General features: G+C 65.6%; 3 protein-coding genes across 5 annotated transcripts; 2 read left to right on the top strand and 1 right to left on the bottom strand.

The window, feature by feature from the left end:
- Positions 1-404: 404 nt before the first annotated feature.
- PHYHIP (phytanoyl-CoA 2-hydroxylase interacting protein) lies at positions 405-4,364 on the bottom strand. The gene is made up of 5 exons (XM_030510243.1): positions 4,050-4,364; positions 2,824-3,010; positions 2,071-2,245; positions 1,737-1,854; positions 405-1,626 (listed from the first exon to the last, which is right to left on the bottom strand). The coding sequence occupies exons 2-5, from the start codon at positions 2,986-2,988 to the stop codon at positions 1,092-1,094; spliced, it is 993 nt and encodes a 330-aa protein (XP_030366103.1). The 5' UTR covers positions 2,989-3,010; positions 4,050-4,364; the 3' UTR covers positions 405-1,091.
- A 668-nt stretch (positions 4,365-5,032) lies between these two features.
- On the top strand, positions 5,033-8,589 carry POLR3D (RNA polymerase III subunit D). 3 transcript variants are annotated; one of them, XM_030510240.1, is made up of 9 exons: positions 5,033-5,076; positions 5,482-5,658; positions 5,876-5,919; positions 6,066-6,211; positions 6,300-6,427; positions 6,498-6,669; positions 6,951-7,201; positions 7,750-7,902; positions 8,133-8,589. In XM_030510240.1, the coding sequence occupies exons 2-9, from the start codon at positions 5,494-5,496 to the stop codon at positions 8,253-8,255; spliced, it is 1,182 nt and encodes a 393-aa protein (XP_030366100.1). In that variant the 5' UTR covers positions 5,033-5,076; positions 5,482-5,493; the 3' UTR covers positions 8,256-8,589. The 3 variants fall into 3 exon arrangements, with proteins under 3 accessions (XP_030366100.1, XP_030366102.1, XP_030366101.1); XM_030510242.1 differs by having other exon boundaries at positions 5,048-5,076; positions 5,487-5,658; XM_030510241.1 differs by having other exon boundaries at positions 5,048-5,076; positions 6,303-6,427.
- Positions 8,590-9,258: 669 nt separating this feature from the next.
- On the top strand, positions 9,259-17,808 carry PIWIL2 (piwi like RNA-mediated gene silencing 2). The gene is made up of 21 exons (XM_030510239.1): positions 9,259-9,475; positions 9,559-9,628; positions 10,493-10,648; positions 10,735-10,845; positions 11,102-11,219; positions 11,340-11,464; positions 11,540-11,620; positions 11,755-11,868; positions 11,945-12,133; positions 12,258-12,342; positions 12,488-12,574; positions 12,900-13,040; positions 13,146-13,259; positions 13,585-13,773; positions 13,892-13,993; positions 14,085-14,204; positions 14,404-14,492; positions 14,730-14,835; positions 15,733-15,986; positions 16,298-16,405; positions 16,839-17,808. The coding sequence occupies exons 1-21, from the start codon at positions 9,313-9,315 to the stop codon at positions 16,993-16,995; spliced, it is 2,679 nt and encodes an 892-aa protein (XP_030366099.1). The 5' UTR covers positions 9,259-9,312; the 3' UTR covers positions 16,996-17,808.
- Positions 17,809-18,279: the final 471 nt, after the last annotated feature.

The raw sequence follows: 18,279 nt of genomic DNA, 5'->3' as shown, positions 1-18,279 counted from the left end.
AAGCCAGCCTCCCTGGCGGGCGCCGCTGCAGCCGGCAGCAGATGGATGGTGGGATGCAGCACGCGCTCCCTCGCGCATCCCCTCCTTCGTCCTTCGTGTGATGGTGTCTGGGGGGGGGAACGGGGCTGCTCCTCACCCACAGCCTGGGAAGGGGCTGGGGTGCCCAGTGGGACACCGATGGGTGCCGGGGTCTTTCATCCAGAAGGGTTTGCAGCCTCAGTGAGGGCCGATGCGGTGTCAAACCCCTGTTCTTGTGGCCGGTGAGAACATGAGGGTGCCCATAGCTGCGTCCTTGCTGCCGCAGCGCCACTCGGTGCCACCCCGTCCCCCCTGCCCACCCCTGTCCCTCCCCTCCGGAGCACCCCAGGGTCAGGAGCGGGGACAGAGGCACGGGACACGGCCGGTGGTGACCGCACAGTTTATTGATACACCGCCAGCACAGCACAGGGATGCTCGGGACGGGGAGGTGGTTGTGTCCCACCGGAACAGCGTGCAGGGGGTACACAGAGATGGGGAGCGGGCAGCCCGCGGGGGCCATGCTGCCGACGGCTCATGCGGGGGGCTGCGGAAAGAAGGGGGGGACACAGGGCGAGGGGGGGTCAGCTCTGCTCCCCCATCCGGGCTCCTCCGGCTGCCATGGGGATGGGTAGAGCAGAGAGTGAACACAGCACGACACCGGGGGGGGGTGCCGCCCCGCACCCCAAAGCGGTGCCCCAAAGCAGGGGTCCCTGCCCCAGCACCCCTCCATCCCCGGGAGCAGTTCAGAACTGGGAAGGGGGGTGTTTTCCAGCCTCTCCAATGAACCCCATGGGCTGGGGGGAAAAGGGATGCTGGAGGGGATGGGGGTCCCGCAGTGGATGCACAGAGGCGGGCAGAGCGCGGGGCTCACGCGAGTGAGGATGGTGCTGGTCGGCCAGTCCAGGAGATGAAGGCTTCCTCCCGCTCCATGGCACGGGCTCTGCCTCCACGCTGGGCGAGCATCCCAGCAGCTCCCTGCTGCAGCGGGCCGGGTCCCGCGCGCCCATCTGTGTCCTTCACCCAGCAGCACCCACGTGTCCGTGCCCCTGCCCGGCCCTGCCCGCGGCCCCCCCTTAGCGCCCCACGCTGATGTTGCACGTCTTGCAGCTGGGGTCCTTTTTGGCGTTGGCGGTGGAGAGGCTCATGAGCTGGTGGCCGCTGATCTCCCCCAGCACGCCGAGGCTGAGGTCCACCGGCTCGGTGTATATGACCTCCAGGATGCTGTCCTGGGCATGGCGGTACACCAGCTCGCCCTCCTCCACGCAGCACGTCAGGAACTTGTTGGAGGAAATGTCCAGCTGGGGCAGACGCTCCCTGCAGAAGAGATCCCCGGAGGACCCTTTGGGCGCCAGGACCAGCACGACGTAGTGGTAGGCGGTGTACATGCAGTAGAAGTCCGCGAAGTAGAGGTTGGTGTTGGGGTTGAAGAGGCGCTGGGCTGGGATCTGGAAGCGGTACCGGCCGTAGGGCGAGTCCTGGGGGGGCTGCCCGGTGTTGAACTCGGTGTTGCAGCTGAAGAAGATGCCGTGCAGCATGCCGCTGGTGGGAGAGCCGTGGCTGCCGCTGTTGTCCTTCAGTGACGGCTTCATCACGTTCCCGCAGTGCATCCTGCGCGCGGGGAGCAGGAGGGACACACACGGGGACACACACAGAGGTCAGGGACGCAGCCCCGGCGGGGAGCGGGTGTCCCGGGGGAGGGGCGGTGGGAACAGGGGTACCTGACGTGCTGGAAATACTCCTTGTGCTGGTTGCGGTAGAAGACGGAGAAGCGCAGCATGCGCCCGGCGATCAGCTCCGCTTTCTCCTGCAGTTGGGCCAGATGCTCCTTGGCATAGTCTGGGGATGGGGACATCGGGGTGAATCCACCCCCCCTCCTTTGGCAGCCCCTCCCCTCCCATCCCATCCCACCCCACAGCTCCCGTTCCCCACACCTCCTGCTTCCCACTCATCAGCTGCCGCTCCAACCGGCCCCGGCTTGTGCAAGCTCCTGGCATCGCCCCCGTGCTCCCGGCTCCTGGATCCCAGCCCCGGGAACGCCTCCGCCGCGCTCACCCCCGGTGCAGAACTCCACCGTCTCGCTCCAGCCGGACACCAGGTACTCGCCATCACTTTGCTTCACGGCCGTCTGCACCGCCACGCTGTACTCGGTGCGGGGGCTCAGGAACCAGTGTCCCCGCACCGTCATGGGCAGCGGCACCGCCTTGGCCACCAGCTTGGTGGGGACATCCTGTGCCAAAGGGCTGGGGTCAGGATCTCACGCACCCCCCCCCGTGCTTCCATCCCTACCCACCCCTTCCCAATCCCAAGTGCTGTTGGGATGGGGACTCAGCTTCCCCCAGCCAAGGGGGGGTGTCTTGGGGACCCCTGCTCCCAGCATCATCTCGTGGTGTCAAGAGGCCACGGAGCATCACCGCAGTGCAGAGCTGTTTCTGTGGCAACGGTGGATGCTGAAGTCAGGAGACACAGGGGAAAAAAAAAGGAATAATCTCCCCCCCCCCCTTTATTATCGGGGAGGAGGGAGGAAAAAAATAATGTTAAACATTAAATAGCATCACCCTGGCAACGGCGCTGCTAAAACCGGCCCGAGTGAGTGACTCGCAGCCATGCGGAGGGGGAGCGTGAGCGGCTCCGTGGGGGCTCGGGGGGGTTGGTGGCACCTCGGTCCCCATCCCGGTCCCCTCCTCTGTGTCCCAAGGGAGGATTTGACCCCGATTCGGCGTCGGAGTGAGCACAAACGCCGTTTCCCCCCTGCAAACCCCATCTTCTCGCCCTAAGCAGGACCCCCGCGCCCCCCCCCCGGCTCACCCGATGCTTGAACTTGTTGGAGTTCTTGTTCTCCTTCTTGTTGAGGTCGATGAAGTAGTGGGTGACCCTCTCCAGGTCCCCCTTCTCCGTAGCCCAGGAGATGCGGAAGGAATCGCAGGTGATGTTGTTGATCTCGATGTTCTTGGGGGTGGAAAGCAGCTCCATGGCCGGAGGAGGTGCCGGGCTCCTGCGGGACACGCGGGGGGTGCTTTGGGGGTGCCAAACGGAACCGGGGGCGACCGCAGCCCACGGCGGCAGCTGCCAACCGCCCGCAGCCGGGGGCCCGCGGCAGAGCAGATGGCACCGGGGAGGGAAAAGGCAGCCGGCAGCCAGGAATAGGCAGCGGGAAGCCGGGAACGAGCCCGCCCGGGTGCCGCGGGGCCCCGGCTCGACGCCAGCGGCTGTTTCGGGGTTTGCTCAACACCGGGTGGGGAAAGAAAAACAAGGGGAGCGGAGGGAGTGCTGGGAGAGGGGAGCGGTGCGGGAGGAGAACCTGGATCCGCCTTTGCCCCGGCCCGCGGACGCTCCGTGCCTCAGTTTCCCCATGGCCGGCGCTGCGCTTCCCACCCTACACCATGGAGGGGGTTGCACCCAAGGGTGGGGGATACGTGGGTGCAGTGGGTGCCAGCGGCGGCACCAAGCTATGGGGCGCACCCAGGAGGGTTGGTGGGGTGGGTGCCCCCCACTTTGCACCCCGGCACAGGACCCCCTCCGCGCCGCAGCAGGCACCCATCGCCGCATGGTACCATGGGGCTGCCCCCCATGTACACCCGTGCCCATGGGCACCCACAGCCGGGGTGCCAACACTCCGCAGCCCCCCCGCGCTGCTGCACGGCATCATCACCATCATCACCATCATCACCATCACTGGTGCCAACACCGCTCAGCACCCACGGGCGCAGCCACCCCACGCTCCCACAGACACCCACAGCCCCCCCCCCAGCCTCCCGCAGTGCCCGGTACCTACCAAACCCCCCCAAACTGGTGTCACCCCATGTCCATCCCCACCACCACCACGCAGAAGGTCACCGCTCTGGGGACAACGTGCCATCCCAATGCCCTATTTCCATGCCTGGCAGTGGCAAAGCGGGAGCTCTGCAGCCACATCGTGATGTCTCCGTGTGTCCGCGCCCCCATCCATGCTCCCCATGTCCCCCCCAAAGCAACCCCTCATCCAATTCCCGTTGGGAAGCGTGCCCGTAGCACGACCCCAGCGAGGCCCTTACCTGTCCGTGCCGGGGGGCTGCCGGGGCGCGGTGCGGTGCCGGTGGGGTGGCAGGGCAGGGCAAGGCGGGGAGCCCCGGCGGGGATGGGGGCAGCGGGACGGGAGGAGGATGCCGGTGGGAGCGCGGCGGTGGTACCCGGCGCTGCCGCGGCGCTGCCTGCGGCTGCTGCGACTGGGATCCTCCCAGCCAGCTCGGGAATAGCGAACACCCTCCAGAGGAGGGAGAGGAAAATAAGACCAATGTGGGGGGGGGGAACCAAACCCCAAAAGAGAGGAGAAACCGGTGCCTGTGAGCGGCTCGGGAGGAGGGGGGGGAAGGACCGTCGCTGTTCGCCAATGGCTGCGAGCAGCGTCAGGTGATGGATGGAGGCAGCAGCTCCGCGCTGTGGGCGCGGGGTGTGGGTGGGTGGTGGGCACCCCCTGCCTCGGAACGGCGCTGGGGGGCTGAGCCCATGGCACAGCCAGGGCACCCCCCCCAGCGCACAGAGCGGGGTGCAGGGGGCCGCAGAGGTGCTGGCACCCACCGGCACCCCAGTGACTGCGCACCGCGGGTGCGGGTTTGCTGCTGCGGGGCGGGCGATGCAGGGGACGCGTGTGCTGCAGAACCGGGGCTTATTTGGGGTGGGGGGGGGAGCACCCCCAAACCCTCATTGCCCCCACCAGGTCCAGGGGTGTGTAGGGTGCCCCATGCGTGGGGCTGTCTCCCCGCAAGGCTGCAGGGGGCTCAGGGGGTGTCCGCAGCCCGGCACCCTGTGGGGTTCAGATGGGGGGGGTGACCCCAAACTCGTCCCCGTTGTATGTCCGCCCCACGGCACGGCGCGCTGTACCCGCGGCCGGGCGCTGCCCGCTACAAAGATGGCGCCGCCTCCCTCACACGGGGCTGCGCCGCGCCCAGCGCAAAGATGGCGGCTCATTGGCGGGCACGGCGTGCCCTCAATAAAGATGGCGGCGGTGGCTTCGCTCTGGAAAGACGTGTCGCGCTGCGCTCATGCGCGGTGGGGACGCGGGCCCATCGCTGCCCCGGCTGGGTAAGGGGCGGCGGGGCGCGGGGGGAGCCCCACGGGGGTGCGGGGGGAGAGCCCCATGGGGTGAGGTTTGGGGGTGGGCTCGGTTTGGGGGTGCGGGGGGGGTGAGTGGCGTGGGGAAGGGGGTGCGAGTGGTTCCTGGGGGTGAATGGGGGGGCTAAGCCCCAGGGGGAGGGATAGTAGCGGGCTGTGTTTGGGGGTGCACGGTGCAGTGTTGGGGCCATAGGGAGGGCTGTGTTTGGGGGTGCACGGGGCAGTGTCGGGGCCATAGGGAGGGCTGTGTTTGGGGGTGCACGGGGCAGTGTCGGGGCCATAGGGAGGGCTGTGTTTGGGGGTGCACGGGGCAGTGTCGGGGCCGTAGGGAGGGCTGTGTTTGGGGGTGCAGGGTGCTGACCGCCTCCCCCCCAGCGCAGGCCGAGGATGGCGGAGGGGGGCTCGGGCGACGCGGGCTCCGCGGGCAGCCTGCGCCCGGGGCTGCCGGGGCCACGGGGGCTGCTGGGCAGGCGGCCCGGCGCCCCCCCCGTCACCCCCGGGCGCCTGCCCTCCATCCGCTCCCGAGACCTCACCCTGGGCGGCGTGAAGAAGGTGAGTACCGGGGGGGGGACACCCCAAACCTGGCCCTTTGGGGTCACTGTGGGTGATGGGGGGGTGAGGAGCGGTGCCCGGGAGCTCTGGGTGCGGGACACGCCGCCGCGCGCAGGGCACAGCCCAGGCCCCGCCGCCGCCTCCAGCCCCGCGGCCGGTTTGGTTTCTGTTCTTATCTGCTTCGTGCAGCGACTTGTCCCTGTGCTCTCGCTTGCAGAAAACCTTCACCCCCAACATCATCAGCAGGAAGATCAAGGAAGAGTAAGTGCCCTCGTAAGCGATTCCATGGGGAGCGGAGCTGGAGGCGCCGGCAGGGACCGGCCTGGCGGGGTCTCCGTGGGCAGGAACGTGCCCTGGGGAGGGAACCCGCTGCCATGGGGGTGATGAGCCCCCTCCTCGCTCCCCAGGCCCAGGGAGGACACCTCCGTCAAGAAGGAGAAGAAGGAGCGGGACCGGCAGCGCGATGGGCACGGCCGGGGCCGGGGCCGGCCCGCCGTTATCCAGTCCCACTCCATCTTCGAGCAGGGTCCTGCTGAAATGATGAAGAAGAAAGGTAAAGGAGCTGCTCCTGTTCGTCTGGGGGGGTCGCAGGAGTCCTGCCCCGCTCAGGGCTCACCCCAGCACGGTTTCCCTCTCCCCAGCAGGCTCCTGGGACAAGACAGTGGATATGTCGGACTTTGGTCCTTCCCACATCATCAACATCAAGAAGGAGAAGAGGGAGACGGACGAGGAGACGAAGCAGATCCTGCGGATGCTGCAGAAGGATGATGTGAGTGGGGCCAGGGGTGGGTTTGGGGCCAGTGGGACAGCGCTGAGTGTCCCTGCTCCCATCCCCGCAGTTCCTGGATGATCCAGGGCTGAAGAACGACATCCGCAACAAGCCGGTGCAGCTGCCCCTGGCCCACTCGGGGTGGCTCTTCAAGGAGGAGTCGGCCGAGCAGGAGGATGCTGAGCCCTGGCTGCCCGGCCCCAAGGAGGAGAAGATGGAGCTGGACCCACCAGCGGTGAAGGGTGAGCTGGGGGAAACCGGGGGTGACTGAGGAGAAGGACTTGGGGTGTTGGTTCTGAGGAGCTCCCCATGAGCCATCAGTGTGCGCTTGAGCTGCATCCCCCATCCCTGGCAGTGTTCAAGGCCAGGTTGGACACAGGGGCTTGGAGCAACCTGCTCTAGTGGAAGGGACTGGATGAGCTTTAAGCTCCCTTCAACCCAACCCATTGCAGGGCTCTATGAGCACAGGGGAACGTGGGGCTGTCCCCCCTTCCCTGCGCCCACCCGCCGCCTCTCCCATCAGTGAAAGAAGAGCCGTGCGATGAGGACGTCCCCCGGCCCCCGCCGAGCAGGGCCCCCCCCGGCTTCCCCCGCGACGTGTCGGTGGCCGAGCTGCTGCAGCGCCTGCGCCTCTCGGCCGAGGAGGAGCTGCTGTTCCTGCAGCTGCCCGACACGCTGCCCGGGCAGCCCCCCACCCAGGACACCAAACCCGTCAAGACGGAGCTGCACAACGAGGAGGGGCAGGTGGTGGTGGTGAAGCAGGAGAAGAGCCAGGTAGGGGCTGGGGGTGGGAGCGTGGGGTGGGTCGTGGGGACACGTTTGGGCCCCACGCACGAGAGGGATGTGGAGCTGTTGGAGTGAGGCCCCGGAGCTGCTGCGAGGGCTGGAGCAGCTCTGCTCTGGAGCCAGGCTGAGAGAGCTGGGCTGGGGCAGCCTGGAGAGGAGAAGGCTCCTTAAGGGGAGACCTTAGAGCAGCCCCAGTGCCTAAAGGGGCTCCAGGAAACCTGGAGAGGGGCTTTGGACAAGGGCCTGTAGGGACAGGCCAAGGGGAATGGCTTTAACCTGCCAGAGGGGAGACTGAGATGAGCTCTGAGGCAGAAGCTCTTCCCTGTGAGGGTGCTGAGGCGCTGGCACAGGGTGCCCAGAGAAGCTGTGGCTGCCCCATCCCTGGCAGTGTTCAAGGCCAGGTTGGACACAGGGGCTTGGAGCAACCTGCTCTAGTGGAAGGTGTCCCTGCCCGGGGCAGGGGGTGGAACAGGGACCACTCTGTGGCTGTATGATGTGACCCCCCCGTGCTGTGCCCCCGTCCCATGTCCCCGCAGGAGCTGAGGCAGGCAGAGAACACGTGCACCCTGAGCGACCTCCCCGAGGGACAAGTGGGGAAGCTGCTGGTCCGCAAGTCGGGGAAGGTGCAGCTGGTGCTGGGCAAAGTGACCCTGGATGTGACCATGGGCACCCCCTGCTCCTTTCTGCAGGTATGGGGGTGCAATGTGTGGGGCTGAACCCCATGGTAGCCCCGTGGGGGACCTTGGTGGGGTCGTGCTGGCTCTTTGCAGCCCATCCCTGTGAGAGCAGCAGGGAAGGACCCTGCTGTTGTCACCGGGGTGCAGGGGACGTCTCCTCCAGGCCCTGGCACTTCTGCCCCCCTGACTAGCGGGTTTCCCATGGGATTGGGCTGCTCATGGCCGTGTCTCCCCCTGGGCAGGAGCTGGTGTCCGTTGGCATCGGGGACAGCCGCACGGGGGAGATGATTGTCCTGGGCCACGTGAAGCACAAGCTGGTTTGTTCCCCGGATTTCGAGGCTCTGCTGGAGCACCGGCACCGGTAGCACAGGGGGAGCTGGGGGGGGCCCAGCCCCATTCCCACAGCCCATGGGGCTGAGCCTTGCACCGCTGGAGCCGCTGCAGCCCTCCTCCTCCCCTCAACCTCACCTCGGGGCCGTGGAGAGGTGTCTGCAGCGGAGGGCGCAAGGCCGGCTCCCGCCTCCTTCCCAGCCCTGCAGCGGAGCAGCGCCGGGGCTGGGGGGCTCCGGTGCCAGCCCCTGTGCCCCCTCCTGCAGCTCCGGGGGTGAGGAGCCCGGGGTGTCCCTGGCCTGCGCTGGGGACAGCAGGACCCGTGCCTGCGGGGAGAAACGGGGAATAAAAACCTCTTTTTCCCCCGTTTTGGGCTCTTCTGTCTCATCCTGTCCCTGTGGGATCACAGCCATGGCTGATTGCTCACCCTGGGGAGAGCCTGGGGGGGTCCAGCGGTGGGGGGCTGTGTCTTGGAGGGGGGGACAGCATCCACCAACTGTCTGGGGTTGTGGAGCTGCATCCCCCCCAGATGCGGGCAGGGACTGGGAATGGAGCTGCCTTTGCCCTCTGCTGTTGCCCCCCCCCATATCCCCATTCACCCTCCAAATCCCAACTTATTTATCCCAAATCCCAATTTATTTACCTCCTCTCCCAATGTACCCCCAAAACTTCCAATTTATTTACCGCCACTCCCAAAACACCTCCCAAATCTCACCTTTTTTACCCCAAATCCCAATATACCGCTCAACCCCCAATTTATTTACCTCTTCAATCAAAATTTACGCCCCCAAATCCCTATTTATTAACTCCCAATCCCAATACACCCCCAAACCCCGATATACCCCCAAATCCCGCTGTATCCCCCATCCCCTTTGACCACCCTCCCCAGCCCGCTCCTTGGCCCCGCCCCCTACAAGCTCCGCCCCTTTAAGCTCCGCCCCACTCAAGCCTCGCCCCTCGTGGCACCGCCCCCCGGTGCTGTCCGCGGTGCTGGGCGGTGCGGGTGGGCGGGGCCTGAGGGTGGGCGGGGCCGCGCCTGCGCAGAGCGGCGGCGCCGGCGTGCTCGGGGCGGTGGCGGCGCGAGGGGCGCGCATGGAGCCGCCGCGGTCGCAGCGCCCGCCCGGCCCCGGCCCCGGCCCCGGCCCCGCGGCGCCGGGCAGGCTGCGGGGGCTTCCGGGCCGAGCGCAGCGCCTGCCGGTGCCCGCCGAGCCGCCGCTCTGCTCGCTGCTGCGCGGGTTGGGCCTGCAGCCCCGCGGTGCGTGCTGTGCCCCCGGGGGGGGGTTGTCCCGGCCTTGCCCCCCGCCCGCCCGCCCGCTGACCCCCCGTGTCCCCCCGCAGAGGCTCTGCCGCGGCCCGGCCCCGCGCCCGACGGTGACCAGGTGACGGCGGCGTTCCCGGCCCGCGGGCGGTGAGTCCCCGCCGCGCACCCCCGGTACCGGCACCGGCGCGGCGGCAGGGCCGGGGCAGGGACTGTCCCGGTGCCGGGCACTGGTGGGGCCGCGCCTCGAACCCTGGGTCAGTGCTGAGCCCCTCACTGCAAGAGAGACATTGAGGGGCTGGAGCGGGGCCAGAGAAGGGCACCGGAGCTGGTGCAGGGCCTGGAGCACAAGTGTGATGAGGAACGGCTGAGGGACCTGGGGGGGTTTAGTCTGGAGAAGAGAAGGCTCAGGGGGGACCTTCTCGCTCTCTGCAACTGCCTGACAGGAGGATGGAGCCAGGAGGGGGCTGGTCTCTGCTCCCAAGGAACAAGGGATGGGACAAGAGGAAACGGCCTCAAGCTGCACCAGGGCAGGTTTAGATGGAGCTGAGGAACAATTCCTTCCCCAGAGGGTGCTCAGGCATTGGAACAGGCTGCCCAGGGCAGGGCTGGAGTCACCGTCCCTGCAAGTGTTCACACCCCGTGTAGCCAGGCCTCAGTGCCAGGGGTTAGTGCTGGCCTTGGCAGTGCTGGCAACGGTTGGACTGGGTGATCCTAAAGGTCTTTTCCAACGTGGTTGATTCTATCCATGATTCTACCTCAGACCCTTCTGACGGTGTTACCCAGCCCCGGTGGCAGCAGGATGGGGACACCCCATCATTGTCCACAGCACCCCCGGTGCCGTGGTGCCATGGCAGGGTCGGTTTCTCACCACTGAAACTCGGTGTTTGAGCCTCTCTGGGCTTGGAGCCCCCCTGGGTGTGGGGCAGGGGCAGGGCAGTGGATGGGGAGGGTCAGACGGGGGTTTGGGGTGTCCCAGTGCACCGGGCTCAGCTCTGCTCTGCGGGGGGACAGGGTGCTGTGGCGAGGCAGAGGGGACACGCTGCCTGCGCCCCCCGGGAGAGCTGCCACCGTGCCGGCCGATGGGGTGTCCTGCGCCGCTGCTGCGCCCACCCTGAGCCCGCCGGGACTCAAGAGCCTCCCGCCAGCCCCAGCCGCTGCCAGCAGACCGTAAGTGAAGCATCAGCAAGCCCCAGCCCCACACTTGGGGGTCTGAGCAGCGCCGGGGTCACGCTGCCTCTTCCCATCTCCCCAAGGGCGCCAGGGACGAAGCCAGCGCCGAAGGGAACAACCTTGGCCCTGGGGCTGAACTCTGTGAAAATCCACTGCCAGAACGCAGCCGTGTACCAGTACCACGTCACCTTCAGGTACCGGCGCGGGCGGGGGGCTGCGGGCTCGGCACAGCCCCGCCGAGGTGGGTGCCCCCGCGCCGAGCCCTCCACGTCGCTCCCTCCATCCCGGTAGCCACTAGATGGAGCGGCCGGAGTGGCCGCGGCGCCGCTGCAGCGCTCGGGAGCGAGCTCGGGTTGTGCTCCCGGGGGGTTTGTGGGGGCCCGCCGGGGGTGTTGGGGTGAAGGGCTGAGGAGGTGCAGGGGCAGCAGCAGAGCCTCCCTGCGCCCGCAGCCCCGAGGTGGAGTGCAGGAGCGTGCGCCTGGCCATGCTGAAGGAGCACCGGGCGGTGACGGGCGACGTGACGGCGTTCGATGGCTCCATCCTCTTCCTGCCCATCCAGCTCCCGCAGGTGAGGGGCGGCACGACCCGCACTGGGCTCGTTAGAGGCACTCTGGGGGCAGAGGGCTGGCCGGCAGCCCGTGTGCGGGAGGGAGAACATCCTTCCACGCACCACCCACCCACCCCGCAGCTCGTCACGCTGAAGGTTGAGCGGAGGAGCGACGGGGAGGAGGTTACCATCACCATCCAGATCACCAAGGTCCTGGAGCCCAGCTCGGATCTCTGCATCCCCTTTTACAACGTGGTGTTCCGGAGGTGAGTGATGGCCGAGACCCTCCTCCTCCTCCTCCTGCCCACCAAGCCTGGGCCCATCCTGCTTTTCCTTCCCAGGGTGATGAGAATCTTGGATATGCAGCTCGTGGGGAGAAACTTCTTTGAGCCTGCCCAGGCCACGGTGTTACAGCATTACAGGTCGGTGCTGGACACCTCCTGCTGCACGGGCACGAGGTGGGGACATCCCTGTGCCCCACAGCATGGGCCGGGCTTGGTGACCTCGGAGCTCCAGCTTTAACCCTGGTGCCGTTGGGCACCCTCTGTGGGCACAGGCTGCAGATCTGGCCGGGATACGCTGTCAGCATCCGGAAGAAGGACGGAGGCCTCTTCCTCTTGGTTGATGCCATCCATAAAGTCATCCGCAGCGACTCCGTCCTCAGTTTCATGTGAGAGAAGGGGGAGACCCCAGGGGAGCCCTGGGGGGCTCGCAGGGACATCCCCGTGAGCTCCTGGTCCCCGCAGGCACACCATCTACAAGCAGCACCTGGGCACGTTCCAGGAGGAGTGCATCAAGCAGCTGGTGGGCAGCGTTGTCATCACCCGCTACAACAACCGCACCTACCGCATCGACGACATCGACTGGAGCAAGACCCCCAAGGACAGTTTCACCCTGGCCAGCGGCGAGGACGTCACCTTCGTGAGCTACTACAGGTAGGGTGGGACGGGGCATCCCTTGGGATGGGCGCCTGTGTGTGGGGAAGGGCCCGAGGAGCCAAGGAGGGCGAGCGGGAGCGGCAACATCTCGCCTGGTGCTGTCTCAATGCTGCTTTTCCAGCAAAACCTATGGGATCACCATCAGGGAGCTGGAGCAGCCGCTGCTCATCCATAGGCCAAAGGAAAAGCTGACTCCGGAGGGGAAGGTGAGCCAGGAATGGAGAGCTGGGGAGGGCAAGTCAAGCCCCACGGTGTTTTCCTGGCTCCTCCAGCCCCTGTCCTGCCCAGTGTTGGGTGAGAAGGGGCCGGCCCCCTCCTCGGGGTGCTGAGCGCCTGTCCCCATCCCCGCAGCGTTGCTTGGACATGATACTGCTTGTGCCAGAGCTCGCCTTCATGACTGGGATTCCTGACATAAGGAAGGACAGTCGGATGCTGAAGGTCAGAGCATGTTTGCATCTGGTGGTTCCCGCTCAGCATTGCCCGGTTTGGGCACTGGAACAGGTTTGCCCAAAGAGGTGGTAAATGCCCCATCCCTGGCAGTGTTCAAGGCCAGGTTGGACACAGGGGCTTGGAGCAACCTGCTCCAGTGGAAGAGCTGCTCTAGTGGACACAAGGGATGGAGCTGGGTGAGCTTTAAGCTCCCTTCAACCCAAACCAGGCTGGGATGTTCTGTTCCATGGCTCTATGGGGAGGGGAGCCCCGGGCAGTGGCTGCTGGGGGTGCTCAGAGCCCCCGTCACAGCCGGGGCTGGTTCCTGCTGCAGGACGTGATGCGGGAGATGCTGCAGAGCCCCCGGCAGCACTACCTGCGCCTCACCAGCCTCCTGCGCCGCGTCCGCGACAGCGCCGAGGCCTCGCGGGAGCTGCTGCGCTGGGGGCTCCGCCTGGACCTCGACATCCACAGGGTAGGGGCTGCGGAGGCAGCGCTGCCCCGGGGAGTAGCCCCACGGCAGCCCCACGGCAGCCCCGCGGCAGCCCCACGGCAGCCCCGCGGGTTTCTCCTCTCACAGACCGAGGGCCGGGTCCTGCCCATGGAGAGGATCAACCTGCGGCACAGCTCCTTCATCCCCACCGAGGACCTCAACTGGAACAAGGAGGTCGTGAGAGAAGCCTCCATCTCGGCGGTGAGCCCCTGTACCAGCCACGGCAGCAACATCCCCTTCTTTGGAAACTGGGATGGGTTTTCTTCCCACTGGCATCTCGCCGGAGCTCCTCGGAGCTAAATCCCTTCCCTTGTTTCTGTTGGCGTTATGCTGCAGCCTGTTTTTGCTAAGGAGGTACGTGGCTGTGGTGGCTGCCTTCCCACCGCCTCCTGGAGGCTTTCAGGCTGCGGGAATGGGATGTTGTGTGTCCTTTCGGGATGCTTTCCCTCTCCCCGGCTCCCCTGGGAGCTGCACGGTTCGGCAGCCACGGCCCTGAAGCCCGTTCTGTCCATGCCTTTCTCCCTAGATCTCCATGAATTACTGGCTGCTGGTGTACCCCAAGCGCCTGCAGAACCTGGCCAAGGACCTGGTGTGTGCCATGGAGAGCGTGTGCGGCCCCGTCGGGATGCGCATCAGCCACCCTGCCCTGGTGGAGCTGAAGGACGACCGCATCGAGACCTACGCCAAGACCATCCGGAGCGTGCTGAGCAGCGAGGTGAGGAGGGCGCTGGGCCGGAGGAAGGGGCAGCTTGGCACGAGGCTGCTGTGGCTGCAGGGGAGGTTTGTGCATCCATTGGGCACCCAATTCCCGCTCCTGCGGCGCTTCCTGGCAGGACAAGGTGCAGATCCTCCTGTGCATCATCTCTGGCAGCCGGGAGGATCTGTATGCGGCCATCAAGAAGCTGTGCTGCGTGCAGTGCCCGGTGCCCTCCCAGGTAGGCGAGGGGCTCTCGGGGTGTGCAGCGCTGCTGGGAAGCTCTTGGCATCTCCAGCCTCGCTGTTCCCTGTTTTCCGGCCCTGTCCCAGGTGATCAATGCGCAGAACCTCAGCGGGCAGCCGGGCAAGATGCGGAGCGTGGTGCAGAAAGTGTTGCTGCAGATGAACTGCAAGCTGGGGGGCGAGCTCTGGGGGGTCGACATCCCCCTGGTAAGGCAAAACCCGCAGGGAATGGTGCCTCGGCACGACCCGCTGGGGTCATGGGCTTCCCTTTGGGAAAGGGCATGAGCCAGGAGCTGGAGTCTCCGTTCTGTGTGTGCAGTTTCCCTTGCAGCTGGAGGGATCCAGGCAGGGAATTGTCTGACTTATCCCTGATTCCCACCTTCCTTCTCTATTCCCCCCACCCCAGAAGCAGCTGATGGTCATCGGCATGGATGTCTACCACAACCACAGGAAAGGGATACGCTCCGTCATCGGCTTTGTGGCCAGCATGAATCAGTATGTGATGCCCTGGGCGGGGAACAGCTTTCCTCCCGCTCCACCCTGGGAATATGGGGGGGTCCCACACTGGGATAACCGGGAACGGGGCGAAGCTGAAGCCGTCCCCGGGCCAGGTCTCCGCAGGGTGTTTGTGTTGGCCGTGTGGCCGCCGTCGCGGGTTGCACAATGTCTCGGAGGACTTTGGCTGGGGAAGGAAGGGGGCAAGGCCTGACGCTGGTGCTGCTCCATCCCCAGCGTCCTCACCAGGTGGTATTCCAGGGTGGTTTTCCAGATGCCGCACCAGGAGATCGCCGACAGTCTCCGGCTCTGCCTGGCCGACGCGCTGCAGCACTTCCATGAGGTGAGGCCGAGCCTCGGGGCTGGCGCTGTCACAGAACACCCCCCCGGGTTCCTTTGTCCTCAAAACAAGTTCCAAGCACCCCAAAGCCGCGTGTGAGTACGTGCGAGAGCAAACACCCCGAGCAGCCTTTGGACTGATGCGGTGCCCAGGGAGCCGCGGCCTTATCTCGGCGACGTGTGAACCTGCCCCGGGGTTAGTTTGCACTGGGGGAAGTGCCACATTACAGCCCTGCTCCCAGCAGCATCAAAGTGCTGAGCCCGGTTCCCTTCTCCCACGTCCCAGCGTGAGAAAAGCAGCGTGTGATGGGGCGGGGGGGCAGGATCTTCCCTTGGGATTCTTCCCATCCCACTGCGGGTGCGGGAGAAACACCCTGGAAAAGCTGGAGAGGGGCTTTGGACAAGGGATGTAGGGACAGGCCAAGGGGAATGGCTTTAACCTGCCAGAGGGGAGACTGAGATGAGCTCTGAGGCAGAAGCTCTTCCCTGTGAGGGTGCTGAGGCGCTGGCACAGGGTGCCCAGAGAAGCTGTGGCTGCCCCATCCCTGGCAGTGTTCAAGGCCAGGTTGGACACAGGGGCTTGGAGCAACCTGCTCTAGTGGAAGGTGTCCCTGCCCGGGGCAGGGGTTGGAGCTGGGGGAGCTTTAAGCTCCCTCCTGACACAACCCAGGCTGCGGTTCTGGGATTCCATCAAAAGAGGCAGTTTTCTGGTCACCAGACGCTGGCTCTGGGTGCACTTGGGGCTTTCTAAAAGCTCGAGGGTGTTGTGTGGAGTTCACAGCTACCAGATCACTGGAGTTGTGCCCAGCTCCTCACCAGGCTGTGTCCCCCCATCAGCCTGCCCTGCGCATGGGGAGGGGGGAATAAACCCAGCGGGTTCCTGCAATTCCTGCGTTCCCAGATGAACCACTGCTTGCCCAAGAAGATCGTGGTGTACCGGGACGGCGTGTCCGACAGCCAGCTCGACACCGTGCTCAAGTACGAGATCCCGCAGATGCAGAAGTGCTTCGACACCTTTGAGAGCTACGAGCCGGGCATGGTGGTGGTGGTGGTGCAGAAGCAGAACAGCACCAACTTCTACACCCTGACAGCGGAGCAGTTCGTGTCCCCTCCGCCGGGGACGGTCATTGACCACACAGTCACCAGCTCCCAGTGGTGAGTGGCAATGACAGACACTGGCTGCCTTCGGGAGGGCTGCAGGGGGTGCAGAAGACACCTTGGAGTGCAAAAACCCCTTCCATAGAATCCCTAGAAACCCTTTTCCATAGAAATCCTTTCATGGAATGGTTTGGGTTGAAGGGACCCTAAAGCTCCTCCAGCTCCAACCCCTGCCCCGGGCAGGGATACCTTCCACTAGAGCAGGTTGCTCCAAGCCCCTGTGTCCAGCCTGGCCTTGAACACTGCCAGGGATGGGGCAGCCACAGCTTCCCTGAACACCCTGTTTCGCTTCCCTCCCTCCCTCGCAGGCAGGATTTCTTCCTGCTGGCCCATCGCTCGCGGCAGGGCTGCAGCATCCCCACGCGCTATGTCTGCCTGCTGAACACGGCCAACCTCAGCTTCGAGCACATGCAGAGGTAGGGGCAGGCTCCCTGCACGGGGGGAGCCACCTCTCACCCCCTCTTTTGGGTGGGTTCTGCACCATAATCCCCTGGAGATAGTGGGGAGAGCAATGAGGGGGTGCAGGCAGTGGGGTGGGTGGGAGGGTTTGGGTGAGGAGGAGGAGGCAGGGTGTGGGTGTCTGCCTCTTCGGGCAGGATTGGCAATAGAGAATCAGTGTCAGAGTCATGGAATCATGGAATTGGTTTGGAAGGGACCTTAAAGCTCCTCCAGCTCCAACCCCTGCCCCGGGCAGGGACACCTTCCACTAGAGCAGGTTGCTCCAAGCCCCTGTGTCCAACCTGGCCTTGAACACTGCCAGGGATGGGGCAGCCACAGCTCCTCTGGGCACCCTGTGCCCGTGTCCCGCGGCTCGGGGTCGCTCTCACGCGTCTCCCTTGCTGTGCCCAGGCTCACGTTCAAGCTCTGCCACCTGTACTGGAACTGGCCGGGCACGGTGCGGGTGCCGGCGCCCTGCAGGTACGCGCACAAGCTGGCCTTCCTGGCGGGACAGGTCCTGCACCGCGAGCCCAGCGCCCAGCTCTGCGACAAGCTCTTCTTCCTCTGACCCGTGCCAGGGGTGGCAGGAGCCGGCTCCGCAGCGCTGCTGAGCCCCCCCCGCGGGGCTGCCTCCCTCGAACCTGCCCCATTGGGGGTTTTACTTGTTTATTTCTGCACACGGTTTCTTAGGTTCGTTTCTGTTGGTTTAAGAGGATGCTCAGACCCCTCCCAGCCTGGCAGCAGCGCCCTGGGGCCGCGGGCTCTCGGGGTCCCTCTCCATGGGAATGAAACCAGACCAAAGCCCAGGGTTAGCAGCCTCCAACCAGTGCTCCCAGTAAGGGGGTGTGAGCAGTGACCCCGCTGCGATGCAGCTCATCCCTGCTCCCCCCAGGCGGGTGCTGGATGTGAATCCCAACGGGTTGTGGTGGGTTTCGCCCTGATTTCTTGCTTTCCCAGCGGCTCAGCTGCCACGTTCCGGTTTTCCTTTGCTTTTCCAAGCTCCTGTTTTGCTAAGCCCAGCTCCGGTTTGGCTGCTGGCGCCGTCCTTGAAGAGTCACTGGTTTTTCAAGGAGGGCTCTTTTTTCTTCTTCTTTCTGCTCGAGCGGGTCCCTGTCCCAAGGGAAACCCCGCGTTTGAGTTCTCACCTATTCCGAGTTTCTTTGCCGGGGTTGAGACCTTTGAGTTTGAAGCCGTTGGGGGGTGCAGCCCCTCGGATCACTTGGATTTTGCCTCTAACCCCCCTTGTGCAGCGCGGGCAGGGACGGGGGGGGGGCAGGAGCCTCTCCCCTCCCTTTTAATGCAGAAAAGAGTTGAAAAGACTCGATTTTTTCTTTTCTGTACCTGTGGTTTTCAGTTCACCGCAATAAAAGCATTGCTGGCACCTGGTGCCTCCTGCTTCCGGGCGGGTGACGGGGTTCGGGGGCTCACGGGGACACCCCGAGCCCTCTTTTTGGGGGGTGGAGGGCACAGGGAGGGGGACGTGCTGCAGTGACCCAGGGCAGCGCCCGGCACCGTGTCCCCTGCGCCCGGGTTAATCATTCACCGTCGCCCATCGCACCCGTGATCTCCCTTTATTTGCCGGCCCCGCGGACTTTGGCAGCGCCGGCCCTGCCCGGGTGCAGCGGGTGCAATGTGGGGTCTGAGGGGTGCCCCCAGCGGTGTCTGGGGGGGTCTGAGGGGTGCCCTGTGGCTCCAAAAGGATGCCTGCGGGGTGCCCTAAACCCCTGAGGAGCGGTCGAGGGGGCCATGGGGTACCCTGTCTCCCCCCCCAGAGGATGCTTGGGGGGGTGTCTGGTGGTGTCCTATACCCGAGAGGGGTGGCCAAGGGGGGTTCGTGGGGTGCCCTGTCCCC

This window comes from Strigops habroptila, chromosome 21 (genome assembly GCF_004027225.2).
Source record: "Strigops habroptila isolate Jane chromosome 21, bStrHab1.2.pri, whole genome shotgun sequence".
Lineage (NCBI taxonomy): Eukaryota > Metazoa > Chordata > Aves > Psittaciformes > Psittacidae > Strigops > Strigops habroptila.
This window is presented reverse-complemented; position numbering and strand designations above follow the sequence as displayed.